The sequence below is a fragment of the Artibeus jamaicensis genome, unplaced genomic scaffold (genome assembly GCF_021234435.1).
Source record: "Artibeus jamaicensis isolate MK-2021 breed Jamaican fruit bat unplaced genomic scaffold, CSHL_Jam_final contig_354, whole genome shotgun sequence".
Classification (NCBI taxonomy): domain Eukaryota; kingdom Metazoa; phylum Chordata; class Mammalia; order Chiroptera; family Phyllostomidae; genus Artibeus; species Artibeus jamaicensis.
The window spans coordinates 15,865,179-15,886,692 of record NW_026521803.1 but is presented as its reverse complement, the minus strand read 5'-3'; the positions used below and the strand labels follow the sequence as shown (position 1 = coordinate 15,886,692).

Genomic DNA, 21,514 nt, shown 5'->3' with positions numbered 1-21,514 from the left:
GCCTTCTCTGTGTGTCTCTGGGTCACAGCTGCTCAAGAATTAAGAGACAACCAAAAACACCTATACTGACACTCTTGAAATGAAGTGCAGCATGAGCTGAGCTTGAGGTAATGCCAAAGTAATTTAGGCCTGAACATATGCTTGTATATTGACACTGCACCCACTTACAATGAAAAATGGAGTGACTTCTCGATCAACTATAGATGTTATGTTGATTTCACCGGTTTTCTGATTCACAACGAAGATTCCATAAGGTGGTTGATCAATTCCTACTCCAGAGATGTGGTATGTAACTTGCTGGTTGGCCGCACAATCTGAATGAATCTGCAGAGAGAGCACGTTTAAAAATATCACAGGATGCAAAATAAGTCTGTTACATTTGATATGTAATTGCTGTCTTTTTTGACTAGTGTTGAGCATTCTGTGCCCGTTATTTGGGGGGAAATTCTGAAGGTAGAGAATTATTTTAATAGATAACTGGTGTAGTTACAGTTCTAGATTTTCAATGATAACTGTAAATGTAAAAGAAAAATTTAATTTATATTTCTTCCAAAAAATAAAAAAGTAAGATATCATCCTAATACATCTAATTCTATGCAGTTATGATTTATGTGTTCATGCAATCATTTAACATTTACAATTTGATCGTATTAGTCTCAGGCTAGAGACTCAATTAGTCTCATATTAGTCTCACTAGGTCTGGAGCAGGGCTGTCCATGGATCTTAAGCAGTTGACTAGTGTTGTTATTACCTAACTTTTATCTTCCCATTCAAAAAGGTTTTAAATGTGGTTAGGAAGAAGACCATGATGAATTTATCTAGGTAAGAGAAGACTGTATATCTCCATACAACTCTGAATTCTGGAAATGGGGGGATGTTTTAGCAGAAAAATAAAGAAATGACTTTAAATAAATGGTTGTAGGAACCAGGACAGTTGGATTTGAAATAAATTATTGCATGGGGTGTGTCTCTTATGTATATCATGTGATAGTGCTATGCTTGAATGTGTGTCAGTGTATTTCCAGACAGCTCTAGAAATGTCTGTGTATGTATGTATATAAATAGTTTCATTATGAGTGAATCAGTGCAGGGGGATGTGTTACTGAGTGTGTGCCTGTGTATGCTCTTTACAAAGACATAAAGGAAAGTGAAAGGAAAAAGGTTACAAAAGACAGTACATTGTGAATCTTCATAAACCAAAAGCAGGATTTAATTCTAATAGATTATGAGGTAGAATGAGCATGTATTGAAATAGTTCCTCTAAATGTGCTGAGTGGTAAATTCATTACTTAAATCACTATAGTTTTAAAATCTAGAGTTTAGAGTAACACATGATCATGTGTATTAATTTCACCAGTACGGTGAGTCAGCGTTTAACTATGTGAGTGCCTAAAAATCTTAATTAATCCTTCTAATGGCTTCAGTTTTTCAAACCTGAATGAGTATTGTTCTGTTTTATATCATAACTTCTCAGTGAGATACATTCATAAAATATTTAAAAGACAGGTTATTTTGAAACTTTAACTTCATCCATTTTGATTTTAATTGCATGTTTTGGGGTTGAGACTGACCTTGGCTATTGGGTTCCTCTTTGAGTTGTCTTCTCCTTCACGACAGGCTGCAGCGAACTTGATCCATTCACGCTTTTGCCTTTTGATTGAATGCCACTTGATGGTGCCATTTTTAGTGTTATAATCCCTTACCTTGAATGGGCAGGGTAAATAATGGTACCTATTAGCTTCTATTCATAATTCATGTTCCACTAAAAATTGGTAGGAGGGGTAATTGCAATGGCAGAAAGGATGCTTACTTGGTAAGATTGGTAATTTCAAAATTCTACTAATTTCAGCAAAACATTAACTTTATTTATAAGAATGAGTTTTTTGAAGGGGGCTGGGATATGTTGTTACTTTTGAACCATTTTCCTCATTTTTAAATTGAAAAAATAAATTTTCCTGGAAAATACATTACCTGGATTTGAAATTCACTGTTAACTTCCACCACCACCTATAAAAAATATGATAAATACAATGTTTAACTTTTAAATAAATGTTTTACAATTTATGTTACCAAATCATTAAAAAATCAAATGTGAGTCATTAAAATTACTTTCTTGGTCTATATAGCAGGTGAAGCTGGTTTAATCTCTCAGGTCTGATAATGATGATAATGATTTTTTTCTTTTAGTTTTTACTTTTTAATTTTGCTCTTCTTCTTTTTATTACTTTTTACTTTCTAACCTTCCCCCCCCCCATTTTTAGCCTATGAAGATACAGATACTCACATGAGTGAGGACATTTGAAGGTAGAACCCAGTGGTTATTATATCCACTGGGTTGGAAAACAGGCTCCTGTCCGTAAATCCTGTGCCCGAAGAGCTGGAGATATTTAGCGATGTTCAACAGTAAGTTATGAAACTCAAACTTTTGACTATAGTTTTAGACTCTGAGTAGACTCAGATGAAAGTACAAAAAAACATGTTTGGGTGAAGAAAGCATAGCAAAGAGTAACTGGAAAGCTCCAGAATGCTCGCTTCTTAATTTTCTAATTCTAAATGAATGAATTTTCATTATTCTTGAAAGTCTTAAGATGAAAAATTTATTATTTGCTTTGAAATACGAGATATAAAGTTCTAAAATAAAACCAAATAATTTTCTCTATGTATAAATGAGCTCATATTTGATGTTTTAATGTTCACACTAATCAACGGTGATGATATACATGCTTTCTTCCATAGTAAGGAGAAGACATTTCAGAGTGTGGGTACTAATTGCTGGGTAAGCAACCATCATTAGTTTTTTTCTCTTGCATTAAATAAGTGAGCTCGTCAAGTGCAACTCTGCCTACTTTCAGCTCAGCTATGGCCTTGACTTTTACATATGATTTGTCATGTTAAATCAGGGTTTTTAAATTTATTTTTCTCCAAAAACCAAAAGCATTTCTAAAAACACAACACTTATGTTAAGTATTAAGTTTAATAATATATGAGCATGCCTAAGGCATTGTAAAATGTCTTCCTAAAAAATTAGGTGTGAATTTGAAGGCTATTTTGCATTTATAAGTTTTTTAAATATATCTTTGTTGTATTTTTTCCATTACCATTTTATCCCTTTATATTCCCTTCCCTCAGCCATCATCTCACTGCTGTCCATGTCCATGAGTCTTTTCCCCTTTTTTGTTCAATCCCTCTCCCTCACCTTCCCCTGCACCACTAGCTGTCATCTGTTCTCCATCTATGAGTTTGTCTCTGTTTTGCCTGTTTAAATTTCTTCATTAGATACCACATATGAGTGAAATCATATGGTATGTGTCTTTTTCTGACTAGCTTATTTCACTTAGGAGATATATCTGATAAAAATTTCTAAGAGCAATTGCCGAGATTTTACTGCCTATATTTTCTTCTAGGATTTTTATGGTTTTCAATTCCACTGCTGGGATTATACCTTAAAAATCCTGAAACACCAGTTCAAAAGAACCTAGGCATCCCAATGTTCATAGAAGTATTATTTACAATAGCCAAGTGCTGGAAGCAGACTAAGTGCCCATCAGTAAACGAGTGGTCAAAAAACTGTGGTACATTTACACAATGGAATACTATGCAACAAAGAAAGGAGCTTCTACCCTTCTCAACAGCATGGATGGAACTGGAGAGCATTACACTAAGTTAAATAAACCAGGCAGAGAAAGACAAACACCATATGATCTCACCTATAATTGGAATCTAACTAACAAAACAAACAAACAAAATATAACCAGAGACATTGAAATAAAAAACAAACTGACAGTAACCAGAGGGGATAGAGGAGGAGGGTAACTGGGGAAAGAAAGGGAAGGGTCATCAAAGACCGTGTACACAGGATACATGGATAAAGCCTTCGGGAGAGTGGTAGGACTGAATGTGGGAAATGGGCTTGTGTAGGGCAGGGGAGAGTGGTGGAGAAAAATGAAGACAATTGTAGCTGAATAACAAAAAAAAATTGCACTCAAAATTAATAAATAGAGTGTGAATCTTTAGTTCTTGTCTCTGCCTAAATAAGATATTTTAAACTTCAACTTCAATTAATTTTAGTATTGCAAAGTATGAAAACTGTTGTTATAAATACACACTATCTGTATTACTCAAAAGATAAAATTATGGTTTATATTTTAAAAATACTAATAATAGTATATTCAAAATATAGTAATGACTACATATGAGCTTTAATTTCATCATTAAATTAAAATAAATTTTAATGTCTAAGTATATTTTTAAATCACATCGTTGATAATTTAAGAAAATTTGTACTTATGGTTAATATGTGTAGTTTAAAGAGATAATATTTTTGCCCTGGCTGGTGTGGCTCAGTGGACTGAGTATTGGCCTGTGAACTGGAAGGGTTGCCAGTTTGATTTCCAGTCAGAAAACATGCCTGGGTTGCTGGCCAAGTTCACAGTAGGGGGTGCGTGAGAGGCAACCACACATTGATATTTCTCTCCCTCTCTTTCTCCCTCCCTTCCCCCTTTCTAAAAAAATAAGTAAAATCTTAAAAAAGATAATATTTTTATTGTAGGAGTTATATATTGATGGTATATAGTTAATGTCAATCATTATCATTATCATCCTTACAATTCACTAAATGATAACTAAATACTAGACGACATGTTTAGAGAAACCCATGCATTTAATCTTAACAAGAACATGTGGTCAATACCCTAATTATCTCATTTTAAACATGAGAAATTGAGGTTTTGAATTCAATAACTTAATACAACCCAATACTATTCAGCCTAAATATATCTTTGAGGTGTGTGCTTTACAATTAAGTATAAGATAGCCAATTTTATGGAAAACACTAAATAAAATATACTACAGAGAAGCAACATTACAATTTTAGGAACTCCAAAAATGTTGAATTTTAATATAATCTCATATTATCCTTGTGATTAGGAATGCTTACGCACAATAATAGTCATACTAGGAAGCAACAATAGTCATACTAGGAAGGGGAAGAAGAAAAGTGAATGGCCCAATGCTTTGGGCAAATAACCAAAATGCTATGGTCCCATTTGGGAGCAGAATTGAAATGATGTTAGGTCACCTGTGTGCTTTTTTCTACCATGAACTCATGAGCACTTACTGCTCTCATTTGTGGGTGTTGGAGGTGGGGTTTGTCTGTGTGGAAGCCTATTCTTCATGGCTACAGGACTGCATATTCATCTCTCCTCTCTCTTGCACTTCCCTCACCACACTGAACTGTCAGCACCACTGTTTGTTTGGAGAACCCTGCCAGAGGCCACTAACCTCCTCACTTTATGAAACTGGGTCATTCTGTTTGCTGTGAGAGGCAACTTAGGCAGAAGACCAAGTAGGTTTCACTGTATAGTGAGGCTCTCAATTGGAATAGCAATAAAAAAAAAACTTCCAGGTCTTCTTAAAAATATGTTGTACTGAAATATCCATAATGCCTTTTGGTCAGAGTGTAAAATTAAATCTAAAACAAAGTCACTCTTTGACATTTAAGGCAAAATGTTGAGATTCAAGGAGCATTAGGTGGACTCAGAAAATGTCCAATGTACTACCTACATTCTCTGAGTTTTAGTTTTCTCATTCATAAAGTGATAGGTATTAACTAGATTTCATACAGTTACTTTTTGAATTCTAACATCAAATCTCTGTACAGTAGGAAAATACTGAAGTTTCTTGATGATGAGAAAGACATGATAAAGTTGTGGATTTTAATGAAGCCTCTGATAACATGATGGAAGTGGTGGGAAGAGGCAGTAATTACAGGCAACCAAAGCAGTTGAATTTCTGCATCATGTCAGTCCAGAGATGAGACTGGGAAAGATCCATGAGGAGATAGAGCTGGGTTGAAATAGACAGGGTTTGAGAACAAGCGGTGTGTGGGTGTAATGAGGGGGAGAATCTGAGACCATTGCGGTTATAAACTAGGAGATCAGGAGCAAGGCAGAAGCACAATTAAGCAGGTTAGAACACATCCAGTTTGGGGTACCAGAGCAATGCCTGGTGAAGATGTATAGGAATTGGAAATATGTGTCAGCACCATGAACAAGTGTTTAGGCCTGATGCACAGATTTGAGGGACACCCACTTTGGTAGAAAGGTTGGACTCATGGGAGAATTTGAGATCCCTGAAGTAGAGAACACAGGAAAGAAATAGCCCATGGCTGAGGATGAAACCAGGGGAATTCCTACATTTATATGACTGGGAACCATGACAATAAACAAGAAACAGCAAAAGAGAGAAAAGAAGTGGCCAAAGAAATAGGAAGAAAACATAATTCAATGTCATGGGTGTCAAAGGAAGGAGAATCAAAAGACAGATAGATGGTAAACAAGTGTCAGATGACATACACAAGTTGAACAGGGTGAATCCTGAGAAACACTGAGCTTTTCTGTGACCTTCAGGAGAATGCTTTCAGTTGGATGGAATGGGGCCTTCCTGACTGACAAGGAGTGGGGAACAAGATGGAGGAGAAGAGGATGTAAGGATGCCACTTTTTTGGAGAAATCTGGTGATATAAGGAAACAGAAGTGATAGTAGAATAAGATGAAGTGTACCGGGAGATTTTTGGGGAGAAGGAGATGCGAATTTTGAAGGCAGAGAAAGAGGAGAAAATGAGATTTTGATTGGAAACAGGAGAGGTTGAGAAAGTACTTGCTGGAGGTATGTGATGAGCAGGAGGGAAGCAGCAGAGAGAGAGGGCTTTGAAGACAGAGGGTAGGGAAGAGTGAGAGGATGGAGATTAAAGTCAATTGATTAGGACAGGGAAACTGAAGGACATCATACTGGATGATCCAGACCTTGTCTCTAGGGTAAGGGGAAGGTTGTTGTCTGGTAATTAGGGGAGTGTTTTGGATACCAAAATAAGTTGGGAATATGTTCCATGGAGGCTGTAAGAAGATTTACTTAGAGGTGAATACAGGGGTGTCAAGTGCACTGAGTACCTCTCAGACTCTTGCCCCCTGGCTATGGGCATTGGGGTAAGTCACTCAGTCTTCTTATCTATATGAGACTAAAGCTCATTTTATTAAAAAATGGAAACAGTGAATAATTTGCTTCAAGTGAATCTTCAATATCTCTTCCCTTCATCTCTATTTCAGAAGCTCATTTATGTATTAAAAACCAAAAACAACAGTAAACAAATAAACAAAAGCAAAACCCAACTACAACCAGATACAACATTGCATGCCAAGTTCAATGATTTTCTAATTATACGCATTTTTAGTTCTTTTCCTTTTAATTCAGTTTCACATTTCTTTGCATTTAACAAAAATGGTCTGAATGTAGTAATTTATAATTTTTATAAGGAAAACATCTTGCATTTATGAAGAGGTCTTCCTGTTACTTAACAGTTTTGGTTACACATCAAATTCCAAGGTATTTAACTCTTCTAGACATCATAAGAATGAACTTGAGACAAAGTGAACATATAATTTGTTTATTTTAAGAAATGTCTCTTTTGTTTTCCTTTGTAGTACTGGACAGAAGATATCAGTCACTAGTTGACTTCTTGACTGGTTGATTTCTCTTATTTGTTAGTTGGTTTATGTATTTATTTGACAAATATTTATTGAATATATATTAGTTGAATCCAAGGCCAGATTAAGACATTTAAAGATCTTAAGCACTAAAAACAGTATGGTAAGCCTTAGATAAAATGAAAAGAAAGTGTAATACTACATTATCAAAGTAAGTATTAGGGAAACTCAACATGATGATATCCAGGTTTAATACCTTGACAATTTTTGGAGTTTGTAGGAGAAATAAAATATAAACTATCCCAAAATTCCCTTCTGATGACTCCATGCTCTGTGCTTATGTACCTACTCAGCAGTCTTGCACTGATGTAATGTGCTATGAAAGGTACAAAAGTGAATCAGACAGAACCTGCCCTTGTATAACTTACGGTCAAGTAATTTTATGAGCAACAGGCAATCGTTAATTTGTGGGGATGTGGTTTTTCATTAGATATGTGTAAAGGAGTGAGCTTTATTCTTATAGACCAGTTGAGGGCAAGATCAACAGCCAATGGCATTTAAATAACTTTGACCCACCCAAGTCCATTAAAAGAATTTGTACGCCAAGCATCATCAGCAAGGGTGGATGATCCAGCATTCTGTAAGGGTGTTTCCTCACTGATCGGAGTACAGTGAGCCTAACTGCATCATCAAGCATGCTTCCTGCTCATATGTTAGGCAATTCTCATTAGAACATGGGGATATTCAGCAATAATGTCCTTGAAGAAGGCATGGTGAAGAAAGAGTTATCAGAAGTTCAGTGCTCCGGGTATAGACAAGAGTGTTGTTTCTCTAGATTCATGAGCCCTGTTAAATAGGTGTATCTTGTCCCTTTGGGGCCATACCTTCAGATTAATCAAGGGGAAGCATTCTAAGTTTTTCTATTGTCTAAATCAGACATGGCAAAATGTATTTACTCTGCAGCAATAAAAACCAATTAAAGGATGATACATTTGAACTCTTCATTTTCATAAAGGTGAAAGAAGATGCTAGTCTTAAATGTGCCATAAAAATCTGCAGTTAAGAGCCTCAAGTAAGTGGAAAGGATTTTGCTTAGATATAATTTATAAATTTTACTAAACATGAGAACAGAAATATTGCTTTCATTTTCTATAAGATATTTTATTGAAGTACTTATATGTATAATATGTTATTATAACATGTACTCAAGAAATCATAAAGAATTCTCTTGTTTGTCTCCCGTTGGTCTCTAGGAGTTTCTTAATCCTTCCTCTGCTTTATGCATCAGTGAACACAGTTATGGGTATTTAAGACTCCCAGTTCAAATAAGTTGATGAAATATGTAATAATGCATACACAGGCAGGGAAAAAGTAGGTTTGGTGTTTTAATTTTAATAAATATTGTAATAATTAATAAGTAATCGTGCAAGAATAAACTTTGTGCTTAGGTTACTCATGACTGTAAACCCACCTTTTACCGCCTATGTTATTTTTTGTGTACTTTTGCCCACGTGTTGAGAAATAATCAGGTAAACTCCTGCTTAAAGACTAAGTAATTTCAGCTAAGTTCAAAGTGTGGGCTTAGTTTATCAGGTAGTCACATAGTCACAGGGATTTTTTGGAAAGGAAATATTAACCATGGAAAGAGGCAAAGCTAGACAAGTATTATATGCTGAAGAAATTGGATCCTTCTAGGTACTAGATACAAACACTTTTTTTTTAGTTCTTTGCTGCAGAAGTTTGCTTTCTAGAAAAATACACCTTGAAAGTATGTTGGTAAACTTACAAATAAGTTTTAGAAATCATTAGAACTATAAAAATTCTACTGGTTCCATTTCACTTTACCACAGTGACCAAGCCATACCACACAAGCATTCGCAGAAACTTCTTGTACTTGGTGCTTAGCTAACTTTGTTCTCTGGCCTAGAATACTTCCTTCCCTACCCCATACAAAAACTCCATGGCAACAAAAAGGAACAAAAAATAAAGGCAGACTCAAGAACATTTACTTGGCTTGCTATGTTATAATAAGTGTAAGCTATTTTTTCCCCAAGAGACTTGTCTAAATAATAGAAGAATCACCTGACAATGCTGGGTTCTGTAACAGCAGATTTTTCATTTTTATTCTTCCAGCTCTAACCCACTAATCTGAACAAGGTCTATAGCTTCAGAATGTTGAGAGGACTATACAACATATTTGCAAGTAGATGGCTGCCCACTTCTCAAAGGGATTTGCATTAAAGTTGCAATCAGTTTAAATGTATTAAAGACATTCAAAATTGTCCAACTATGCTCCCTCACTTTTTACTTTGAGCAGACTAGAATATAAATGCTTTACATAAATATTTTACTTTCATTTTCTTTCCTTTCCTTTTTTTGTAAAAGTAGACATTCACAGGTTACTAAGAAATTAGTGAAAAAGTCTTCTATACTGGTGGTTAATTTTGAGAGTAAAAAGTATTTTAAAGCAAAAATAGCATAACCCCAAAGTATATTTATCTAAATCATTTGGTAAAATCAGTAGTGAAAATAAATTATGATTTTCTCTTAGAAACTGAAATGTTTTACAAAAATGTTACAATAATGTGTAAAAGTGAAACATTTGAACTCATCATAGAGCAAGTTCTTTGAGAAATAATATTCATAAGGCATGTGAGAAACTTGTGATTGATTCCAAAGAAAAATACAGCAAAAAACCAGACAAATTATCCACACATAAGATACCCATTCAGACTCAGAAAATAAGTACAAATGCCCCAAAACCTGTGTACAAAGAGGGAAAGTTCACTAAGGATACATGATTTTAAGAAAATGATACATTTTACTGAAGAATGACTAATTGAAACATGGCTGTTTAAAGACATTTTATAGGGTGTAGTTAATTAAAAATAATCATAAATATAATCAAATAAGTATCTTATAAACTTATGAATGTACAATCTTTAAACAACTGTCGCTCTAATAGGCCTTAATATCAAATTTATATAAAATTAAAAATGAAAGTATTTTGTTATTTCACAAAGTACAAATAAATTCCCCTCTGTTCACACACATACTGCATGATGCTCATTAAGCCCTGCCACATCCCGAGTTATGATATCAACTGGTCCTAAAGATCCCTTAGAAAGTCCATGGAAGAGAGCTCATGTTTAAAGGGCACCTTGACTCTAAAGCTGCCAGCTTCTTGATGCTCATTTATAACTAAATCCACTGGTTATGACACATCTTAATTAATGAACGTAACTAAAACTAACCAGCATACATTGAATTAAAGATCTAACTTGTTATTGTAGAAACCCAACAATCCAGTTAAAACTTAAGCAAGTAGAAACAGATATGAACCACAGCACTACATGCATCCTGCAAAGATGGCAAAAGAATGAAAAATGTTTGGGTTAACAGTCAGGACGTGTCTGTGATATGACTCTAAAAGCCCAACTGCAAAAGTGAATTTGAATGACAAAGTGCAATTAAATGGTGAGATGACTAGCCCAAATTCAATATTTTCCCTAAGTGACATAGCAATGTCTTTGATGTCAGAGATTTCATCTGATGAGTTGACACTGGTGCATTAATGTGATCTCCAGTCTTCAATTCAAGAGAGAAACACTATTTAAAAATCCAGTTCATAAAATCACATTGTCATTAACATAAGCTTTTAATAGGTTTAGGTTAGAAATAACACTAAATAACATTGTCTAAAAAGTTCTGACTTGTCACCCTGACCAGTGTGGCTCTACATTGGGCATCAGCAAGCAAAGCAAAAGGTCACCAGTTCAATTCCCAGTCAGGTGACGTGCCTGGGTGCCCGATTAATCCCCAGTCAGGGCACATATAAGAAGAAATAGATGGATGTTTCTCTTTCATATTGGTATTGCTCTTACTCTCTTTCTCCTTCCCTTCCCCTTGCTCTAAAAATAAATAAATATACACTATTAAACAAGTTCTCACCTGCTGACAACGAGAGTAAACATGCAGGATTTTTAACAGAATCCACTCACCAGAAAAATGAACAGCACTGCAGCTGTCCCGAAGCGCCAGTCCATCGCTGCTGGGTGCTCTTACATCCAAGACCAGGGGAGTGCTGTATGTTTTCTGTTCTGTTTCTTTCCCCCAATTAGCTGATGTCTGATTAAAGCAACTTCTCAGTAGATGTTCTACATGCAGGCTTTGAGGTGTTTCTGACTTTGCTGGAAGAAGGACTGAAGGTAAGTATAACTAGTCTAGATCCCCACCCTAAAAACTTGGGCTGGTCTCATGAAGGATGCTTGACGAGATCATCCTTGCTTCCAGCTAAAAGATGGGGACACACCCTTCCTCTAGCTAAAAGGCAGCTCTCTGTAGCTACTGGCATATTCATTCTTTTACTGAAGGTTTTCAGTGGCAGGCATTTAAATGATCAGGAGTATAGAGAATGCTGCAATTGATAGGGGCTTCTCACAGTAAGCTCTATTCACAGGTTGTTTAGGTTCTTCCCATATTGAAAGGCAAGTGGAATCTGGATGTGAGTTTACAATATTCCAGGAGGATTATCTGGCCCATGCTCATAAGCAGACAGGACACAGTAGAAAACTATAAACTTTCCATTTCAGTTGATGTTAGGGAATATCCAGCCATCTTCAAAATTGTTCATGATGAGGCACAAAATTTGCTAATGTTAAGAGGGAGAATATTTTTAAAACATTAGTTCATATAAGCAAAACTCTGATACTTACGATTATAAGGTTGTCTGCATTTAAGTGATCAGCCTGAGTCCCAGGAAGTCTCCGTGTTTGGCTCTAAATGAATACATTCTCTCCCAACATTTTTTCTCTCTTTCAAGTTTTGCCTTTTTCAACTGCTATAAAATATCAGTAAAGAAAATACCACTAAACAGATTAAAAGTAAACAATCAAAACCTCCAATTAAAATCCTGTTGATAATTTCTAAGATGAGGATCTGTACCTGAAATACTAGTGGACACACAGAAACCTCTTCAGGTGAGGTGGGTTAAAAGTCAGTGACGATTCCCAAGCACAGAGCCAAGAACCTGTATAGTGAGCCAATTACAACACAAGGAATACATTGAAGAAAGAGCTGCCCACACATGCAAATGGGGAACTGAGCAGCCCTGAGTTTGTGAAATAAATAGTGACTCCCACAAGGCAGGCAGCATTTGACAGTGTTCTTGGGATATGTTCTCTTCACCTCCTAATGTCAGGTATAAATACTGTGTGTGGCAGGAAGTCTATGGGATTTGAAATAGGGGTCTGGAACAAAAGACCTATTGGATTATACAAGAAGTTGATTTTGTCCAAAAAATACTAAAAATGCTCTAGAAAGGAAGGATAATCTGAGGGCTAGAGATTTTACAGAATGCTGTCATTTCACTGCAGATGCGTGACAAAGGTTACTCCACAGAGGTTTGAGTAGTCATGCTAGTCCTCATGGAGCTTAGAGGGAAGAGATAGGCTGCCTACATTTACTTGCAGTGAATATGAATGCTTAGAATTGGTTGATATGAATAAGTAAAATAAAAGGTGGTGGTCAGAACAAATTTCTATGAATTTCTTCATGGTGGAATAAGATAAAAGTGAGTGCCACCCTCTGCCTTAGGCTGAGCAATATATGAGCAGGAGGACTGCATGCCCACGAGTGACTGAAGACTCACTGGACACCAGAGGTGAAGGAACCTACTCTTGCAGGTTTTGAGAGCCAAGTGAGTGCTTTACCGACCTTGAATTCTGGGCATGGCACCAGGGGCTGCCCAGGCCCTCTTCATCCACCACCAGCCTTGGCTCCACCCCTGACTCAATGCCCTGCTCCAAAGATCCCAACAGCCTGAGTGTGGGTAAAGCAGCAACCTCTGAGCACCTTTGTGAGAGGGGGTGTGGCCGACCCTGCTGTTGCAGAGCAGCTGCTGTCTTGACTGGTCACATGAGGAATTAAGCATGAATGGGACAGGGGGATTCTGAACCACCACCCCTCCTCCTTCACCTCTTCTTCTGCTGTGTTCTCCTTCCCACTCATTTTAGTGTCCTCAGTACTGTGCTATTGCATAGCACTCTCTGAGGTGTGGAAATGTTCTCTCCCGGTGCTCTCCAATATGAGGTTAGCCACTAACCCTACTGAGCATTTAACAGTGGCTGCCATGACTGAGGGAATGAATTTTTAACTTTATTATATTTTAGTTAATTTAAATCTGAATAACTACATGTGGCTTGCAGTTACTATATTGAAGAATACTCTTATCTTCTAACTTACTCTTTGCTTCAACTCTGTCTGTTCTTCATACATTCAACTCCTGTTCTCCACTGAGGTTATCCTAGCTTTGCTCCAGTTTTCACTTAGCAGCTCTTGGTTCCCTTTTCTTCGTATGGTCCTATTTTCTCGGTTGGTCCAGTCCTCTTTCCTGACTCTTTACTGATCCTATTCTCTAATGCTAAGGAGATAAGATACTTTAAAACACAGATGACACAAATCCCTCTTTTTCCCATGTTCACATTTTCCAGCCCCCTTGTCTGTGAGCTCACACTACATTGTCACGGACCTGCACTACTCGTTTGCTTTTTCCAGGTGGTATCGCAGTGCCCTATTTCTACTCTGAACATTGTTTATTAGGTGTGCCTCCACATATGTGTCAGTAGTCTTCATTTTATAGAAATTCTATGAAATTTGGAGTGATTTTCTGTTTAGAATCTTCCTGGTTAACTAACAGCTTTTTCTTACAAGCATCACGCTTTTCCCGGGAAAGGATTTTCCTGTCTTTCATAAGGCACTGCAAACCCTTGAATGTCATCTCAAGTGTCTGCATTTCTACATTTGTTCACAGCCTGGGATACTGGCATATCATCTTGAAAGACAAAGTAATCAGCATCTTTCACGAAGGTGATGGGTTCTACTGATCTTGAATTTTTTTAGCCAAATAAAAGTAACTGGCAATTCCATCCTCCTTTATTTACACAGCATCCATAGCATGGATCATGCATTTCCATGGATATGCTTTTATGTTGTATGTGAACCTCTGGATTCATGTATTTGTCTGAACTAACATAACCAGTTGTACAAAGTATTTAAAAATAAATGAAACATAAACATAAATCTTAAATAGAGAAAAAATTGAGGGAACTACATTAAGGAACAAGTTAAGTTCTTCTTATTATGTATAATAAATGATCATCAATTAAGTTCTACAATATTTTTTCTTTGTTCTATTCTATGTCTTGCACTATGCTGAGCACCAGAGTTATAAACATGGATACTTTCTGGTCCTCACTCTCAAGTGTATCAGGTTAGCTGAATGAGAAGGACAACAGACTTTCCCCCAACTTGCTAATTAGAAGCATGCAGGTCCTTGAATAAGGAGGTAATTTCAACATCATTTCATTAATGGTGATCATGCTATAGAAACATAACTCTTGTTTTACAACTAGCCCATGGTGAAATTGATTTTGTTATATGACATCTTTCTTAAGGTTGCAGAACTTATCAATGACAGTAAGTGAAGACTTATTCTACTGTTGAAGGTTACACCTTTATGACATGATAACATTGATTTCTGAAATGCTCCATTTCTTCTTTTTTTGTTGCTTACCTAAATCAACAAACATTATACTGTCAAATTTATATCTTGTTTTAGCTCAGCTTTGGCTTTTGGCCTTTATTTTTGTTGTTATTTGCTCGTGTTCCTCTCCATGTGTGTTGCTGTGCCACACTTCTAACTGCACCTGTCACTCTTCCTTCCAAATCCATTTCATGTTCATTGTCCAGAGTAGTGTTTCTGAAAGTTTGCTTTCCGTGTATCATGCCTTTTCTCAAGAAACCACAGTAACTCCATATTTCCTCCCAGGTCAAAGTATCTTTGTATTTCAGCTTCTATGTTCTTAGGTTATTTACTATATCTGGTGGAAACAAAATGCAATCACCTCTACAGTCTTAAGATTTTTAGTGTTTGACTTTCATTTTTCAAGAGCCTACTTTCAATGATGATGGTACCAACATGACTTAGGGCAAGATATTAATTGACATTTGCCTAGAATATTTATTATTTGAGTGTTTATAGTCTATGAACAAGTAAAAATTTTACTTCACTGTGTTGTTGAGTGAAGGTTTAAAAACCGAATTCCACTTTCATTTTTCTGAGTCCCTCTAGAGATGCTGAAAGTTTATAGGAGAGATAAAATTATGTAACAGAAGTTTCTTTCTTTGCAGATGCTATATTCTTTATTGCATCTCAAAAGAGTGATGAGGTCTCTACTATAAGGCACATTAATATATGTGCTATAGCAAAGGCTTATAGTGTTTTATGAGTCCAGCAAAAGGGAAATAATTTCCATATCAAAGACATTGGAGACTACTTCATGGAAAAGGTAGCTTTGAAATTTTCAGGATGACTATATTCTCAATAAGTGAAAATCTAAACTAAAAAGAAGACAGAAGGGAATATGTTTTTTTTTCAGGCCAAAAAGGAGTCAGATCAGACCTAAGTGTAACATTTGTGAGAGGTAGCAGTACTGATGAGTTAACACAGTGTGGAAGACTTTGAATGCCCTCCTGAGAAATTTGGATGGTATTCTATGGCAGACAGATAACCACAGTGGGCTTCAGAGCAAGGTATTGATCTAGTCATAGTTGTGTTTAAAGAATTTGTGATGGATATTTTGTGATGAATGGAGAGAGAAGAGATACTAGAGAGAAAGATGAATTTGGAGACCAGTTGATATTGTCTTCTACAAATGTAAGGTGGCTCAATTTTAGAAAGTTTAGTTATAATATTTAACCATTATAACAACTAAAATAAAAAATAGCATTCATAGGTTTTTTAAAATGTAAAGAAATGGTCACTAACTTGATAGAAATGGTGCATCTCACAAAAATCTACCATTATGCTTAGTGTGGAATGGTAAACACATTTTTATTACAATTGAAAAAAATCCCACTATTACATTACTTAATATTTCTGTGGCACAACCAAATACAAATATTAGAAGATATTATCATGATGACTATTCTCATATCATAAATTTTTCTACTTAAGAATTTTAAGAGAACCAAGTAAAATATTACAAATGACATAAAAATGTTTTAAGGTGACTAAGTACCAAGTTAATAAGCAATATTTAGTAATCTACAGAGTTATTAGTTAGTGGATATCATAAAAGAAATATAATAAAATAGTTCATAGTAGCAACTATAAATGTAAAGTACTTCATAATGAAGCAGAGAAGAAACATGCAGAACTGGCATTGTGAAAACCTTTAAGGTTCACTGAGGGACAAGAAGAAGACATAAATAAATAGCAAGCTATACTTTGTTTATTTTATAGAAAGATCCAATATGTTTCAGAATCCTCACACTGTATCTTTTGGAACTTGACAATATAATTTCATATAAAGTAATAAATAATTGAGAACGCAAATTAAAATTCTAATATGTGAAAAATGCAGTAATGAGTAAAGTCAAGCCTGACAAGGGTTAAAGTTAACACAACAGTAAAAAACACACTTTGGAATTGGAAAATAGATGAAAAGATCAATGAAATAGGTTAAGGGGTCCAGGAATAGATTTAATGTATGGATAAGAAAAGATCTCTACTCTTAAATACACATGGGTTTTTAAATCAGTGAGGAAACTGTACACAATTCAAAAGATGGTATTGAGCATGTGACTAGGCATTTAAAGCAAAATTAATATTCTCCTTGTAATGGAAACAATCAAGACGGAGAAAAGATATTTTTTGTAAAGGAAGCTCGTCATGGAAGAAAACAACTGAGTAAAACTTTAAGAAAAAGAAGTTAAAGAAGCATGAACAGTGAAAGGACAACAAACTCATAGTTTTAACGGGGGGGGGGAGGGGGGAGGGGGGGGGGGTAAAGAAAAGAAAAGAAAAAAATAAATATTTTGAAGTTAGGATGTCTACCTACCTCCAGAACCCAGAAAGTAAAGAATTGATGCATTTTAGAAGTATAAGAATCAAGACATGTACATAACAAACAAGTATAACCAAAGGTGAGGAGAGGTGATAAGTTAGAATAAAGATTTTTTACATGTGTAACAATGAGAGTTTAGTTCCCATAATATATAATGAGCTATTACAAATCTGTAATAAGGTTGACAACTCAAAATATTTAAATAGGCAAAGGACATAAACAGACCTTTTACTCAAAAAGACATAGAATGGCCAATAAACAGAAGAAAAGATGCCCAACATCAGTCAGAATTAGATATACAAATAAGTACAATAAATATAGGTAAAAATGTTTCACATGTCAGATTAGCATTTGAGAACAAAAGCAGTAGATAACACTCATTGCTGTGGAGGAAATAGGAAAATAGGAAATCATCATCTTGCCTGAATGTAGATGTGAAAGTTGGTAAAATGTGTGGGGAAGGCAATTTCACAATAGCTAACGCAAACTTAGGCATGCACGCACTTTGATGTAACAATTTCTATTGTCTCATTTAACCCCATGTATATGGGGTACAACTGATTAAAAACTCACATAAAAGGAAGATTTTGCATTATTGTTGTACTAGTGAAAAAAGGTAATAACCGAAATGTCTATCAGAGTAGAATTTGTTAAATGAATTAGGACACAATTGTATAGTGGAGTAAAAACGTGAGACAGATCCTTATATACCTATATGAAAAGTAGTGCAGGTTACAGTAAGTTTAAAACCAAGAGGTACAAGAGTATGAACACATACTCTTGTGTGTAAAACATATATTTTGTATATATATGTATAAATGTTTTGTGTATAAATGTGTGTATAACACATTTTTACATATGCATAAATATTTGCTGGAATTATTTACAAAAGTCTGCATATTGGAAAACAAATTGTATATTTGATTATGCATTCTGCTTACCCATTTCTATCTCTTATTATTAGTAGGACTTCATTATGTAAAAAAATGTAAAAATATTTTAAGCTTTATAATTGACCATTTAGAAATGAGTTAATGTTAAGTGTCCATCTGAAAACAGGTAGAGAGATGGGATTGGAGATATGTATGCGAAAGTTGTCAGTTTGAAGGTGACATTGAAATTGCAAAGTGGAGGAAATCACTTAGGGGAGCATGAAGAGAAAGACATGAAAATATCTGAAGAGACAATTTGCATACTTAAATTTGTCTCGGAGAGGGAGAGAAAAGTCAGCAAAACAGCCAGAAAAAAAGTCCTTCAAAGAAATAGAATCATTTTGGACCAATGTAATTCAAGTCAAAAGAAGAATGAAAAGTTTCCAAAACAGTCCTGAAGACAGGAGGAAAATAAAAGGAGTGCACCATTCTCCTGATTTCTTCCCCCACAATCTGGCTCTTACTCTTGTTTCTCTGCAGCCATATTCTTCTCTAGCACTCATTTGATGCACTGTTTCATTTTAGGCGTGCCCTGCATCTAGACCCTCTTCCCTGTCTGCAGTCTCTCATTGGTCTCATGCAAGAATGACCTGCAATGATCTATCCAGTCCAAGCTCTTTCATTCTGAACTCTGTCCCTCCACATCCAAATCCAAAGCCTGCTTGAAATCTCCTCTTGAAAGTTTCAATTATAGTTCAAATTCAACATGCTGAAAATTTATGTTCTTCCTTTCAGAAAAGGTTCTTTCCTTTTGACCAGGCAATAATACTGCCCATCTATCTAGTTGTATAAGACAGATGCCCAAGTGATATTATCAATACATTTTTTCCTTACCCTTCTATTTCCTATCCACCACCATGTTCTATTAATATTAAATCTAATTCATCTCTTTCAGCTTCATTTCCTTTCCTTCATCTGACAACCACTGTCTTTACAGTAAGTAATTATTGTGCCTCACCTGGATTGTTGCTCTTAACTTCCAAATAGACCAGCATCTGTTCTGGCCTGTCTCTTACCTGTTTACTACACTAGTGCTTGAAAAAGTATTCCCAAGAGCAAACTTAAGTGTAGCATCTCCTTTAAAGAAACTTCAATGGCTTTTAGAAAAATGGGAACAAAACTCTGGGTTCTTGTACATCTTCTTTTTTGCAATTATCATAGTTGCAAGTTCATGTGTATTTGTGTTACGGTTACTCTGTCCTCACCACTAGGATGTTATGTCCTAGGAAAATAGAAATCATATTTTTTAAAATTAAAATTGTATTCCTGATACCTCGCACATGAGAGTATGCTCAATAAATATTTTTGAATTAATAAATAACCCCAAGCAATGTGGAGTTTCAAGAAGGAAAGGTGTATGTTTCAAACTTTGTTGTGACATTTAAGATGATGAAGACCCTTTCTATCTGAAAATAGAAAATGGTTAGTGAATTCCAGAGACACCTAGAATAATGTGAAAGTGGGTACTGACAAGAGTATCCAAAGAGAAAACTATGGAGTTTGCTCTAGAAAAAAGAAGAAAGGACTGTATCCCCTAAGTGATTGATTCTGAAGAAATGCAGAGCATAAATGTCTCGAAGTCTAAATGAGGTCAAAGATATGTGTGTCAAAAGCAAAAGAATGATATTTATGGAAGCAGAGCTGGTTGCTGCTCTAAAGCTTTTGTGTTGTAATTTAAATGTTAGAAGCGGAACAATTTCTCAAGGCTTAGGGTGTGGCCACAGGAACTGTCATTTATGACGGTATGATTTGTACTGTAGATATTATGAACAGGCTTCCCAAGTAATTAAAAGCTCCTTAAAGTTGGGAAATATGTCTTCTGCCTTGTACTTCCCTGGCATTTCTTGCAACCCTATACATGCCTGATAAATATTTTAAGTTAAATTAAATGGAAGGGCCAGTTTCCAGAAATTCTGCCACCTTAGCTCTCATAGCATGTCCATGGAAGCTCTTCATCCCAACTTTTGAAAAATAATTAGTATTAGTCAGATTTAGTTCCTTATCACTTGATCTCAAGCAGTGAATTTTTTCATTTTTTTATTATTGAGGATTTCAAGAATAAAGTTGTGGTTGTCATCGTGAGCAGTAAATATCTTTTGGCAATTATGACAGAGTTACAATAAGAAACCTGGCAACAGGTTTGAAACATTTTTCTGGTTCTTGGGAGGATTTTCCAGCATAAGCAACTGCAAAATTCCTGGTAAGCATCTTCAAAATTCCATATAATCAACCTGGTAATATGAAGTGCTGATGACTAAATTCTAGAACTGCACATGCAAGCAGTTAAGGGTGTATATTATGAGTCATAGAATGGTGGACTTAGAGTCTGGGAGAAGAACACACAGTAAAATCGGCAGATATTCAGGGATATTGATCGAGAAGTAAGGAGAAGAGAAATGCTCAGGTTTATGAATTGGATAGTGAATTTGTGGATCTTCAGGTAGTTCAGCAGAGATTAAATGAAGCCTGTGAAGAGAAGTGTGAGTGAGAAAACCAGAGGCATCAGCAGGAGTGAGGTTGTAAATGACCTTGCAGCCTTAAGGAGTCATTTGAGCCTGATGATAATGGTCTTCCAAATCCAAAACACTGTTGTCTCATGGTTTTTATGTTATTACTAAAGCAGTTCCTCTCTTCTCCCCTTCAACAAACTCAGCTCCATTGAACTCAAGCCTCACTCTCTAAGAATCCCAAAGAAGATGATGGGGACATCGCTCAGAAGTCTAGAGAACATGCAAGGGACACAACTGTGCTAATCTGCTGGCCAGTGGAGTCAATGGCAACAACTTGTGTCCTCTCCGTGGAGGCTGCCAGGGAGTCAGGGAGAGCAGTGCACTCACTGGCACTGGGAGGCATCCACAAGTACTACAGAGGATCTGTGACATGAATATAAGTGAGGTATTCATGTTACAGAATAGGCTTGGCCTGGGGTAGGGCCAAGATAGAGTTACCAAAACATGCCTGCTCCCACCCGAGGTCCCTCTGTACTAGGTTCACCTTGCCTGCAGACCTTAGGAATTATGGCTCTCAATGCCAGAGTTTGGTGAAAAGGAAATAAACTATTTATTAAAAAGTTATATGGACTTAGAGTAATGACTTAATGTCTTTGTTAAAATCCCAAAGTCCCTTAAAATACCCACAAACACACAGTCCTTCCTTCCCCCTGCTTTGCCCAGTCTGGGGTATCATATTTCAG

At 35.9% G+C, this 21,514-nt stretch overlaps 1 protein-coding gene across 1 annotated transcript in view; it reads right to left on the bottom strand.

The window, feature by feature from the left end:
* LOC119057860 (desmoglein-1-like) overlaps positions 1-11,658 on the bottom strand; it is a 39,216-nt gene extending 27,558 nt beyond the window's left edge. Inside the window, exons 1-4 of the mRNA XM_037156792.2 lie at positions 11,483-11,658; positions 1,972-2,007; positions 1,572-1,703; positions 169-324 (exon numbers count right to left, since the gene is read on the bottom strand). Of these exons, the coding sequence (XP_037012687.2) occupies positions 169-324; positions 1,572-1,703; positions 1,972-2,007; positions 11,483-11,527 (369 nt within the window). The 5' untranslated portion in view covers positions 11,528-11,658. The remainder of the gene's footprint in view (positions 1-168; positions 325-1,571; positions 1,704-1,971; positions 2,008-11,482) is intronic.
* Between the last annotated feature and the right edge of the window lie 9,856 nt (positions 11,659-21,514).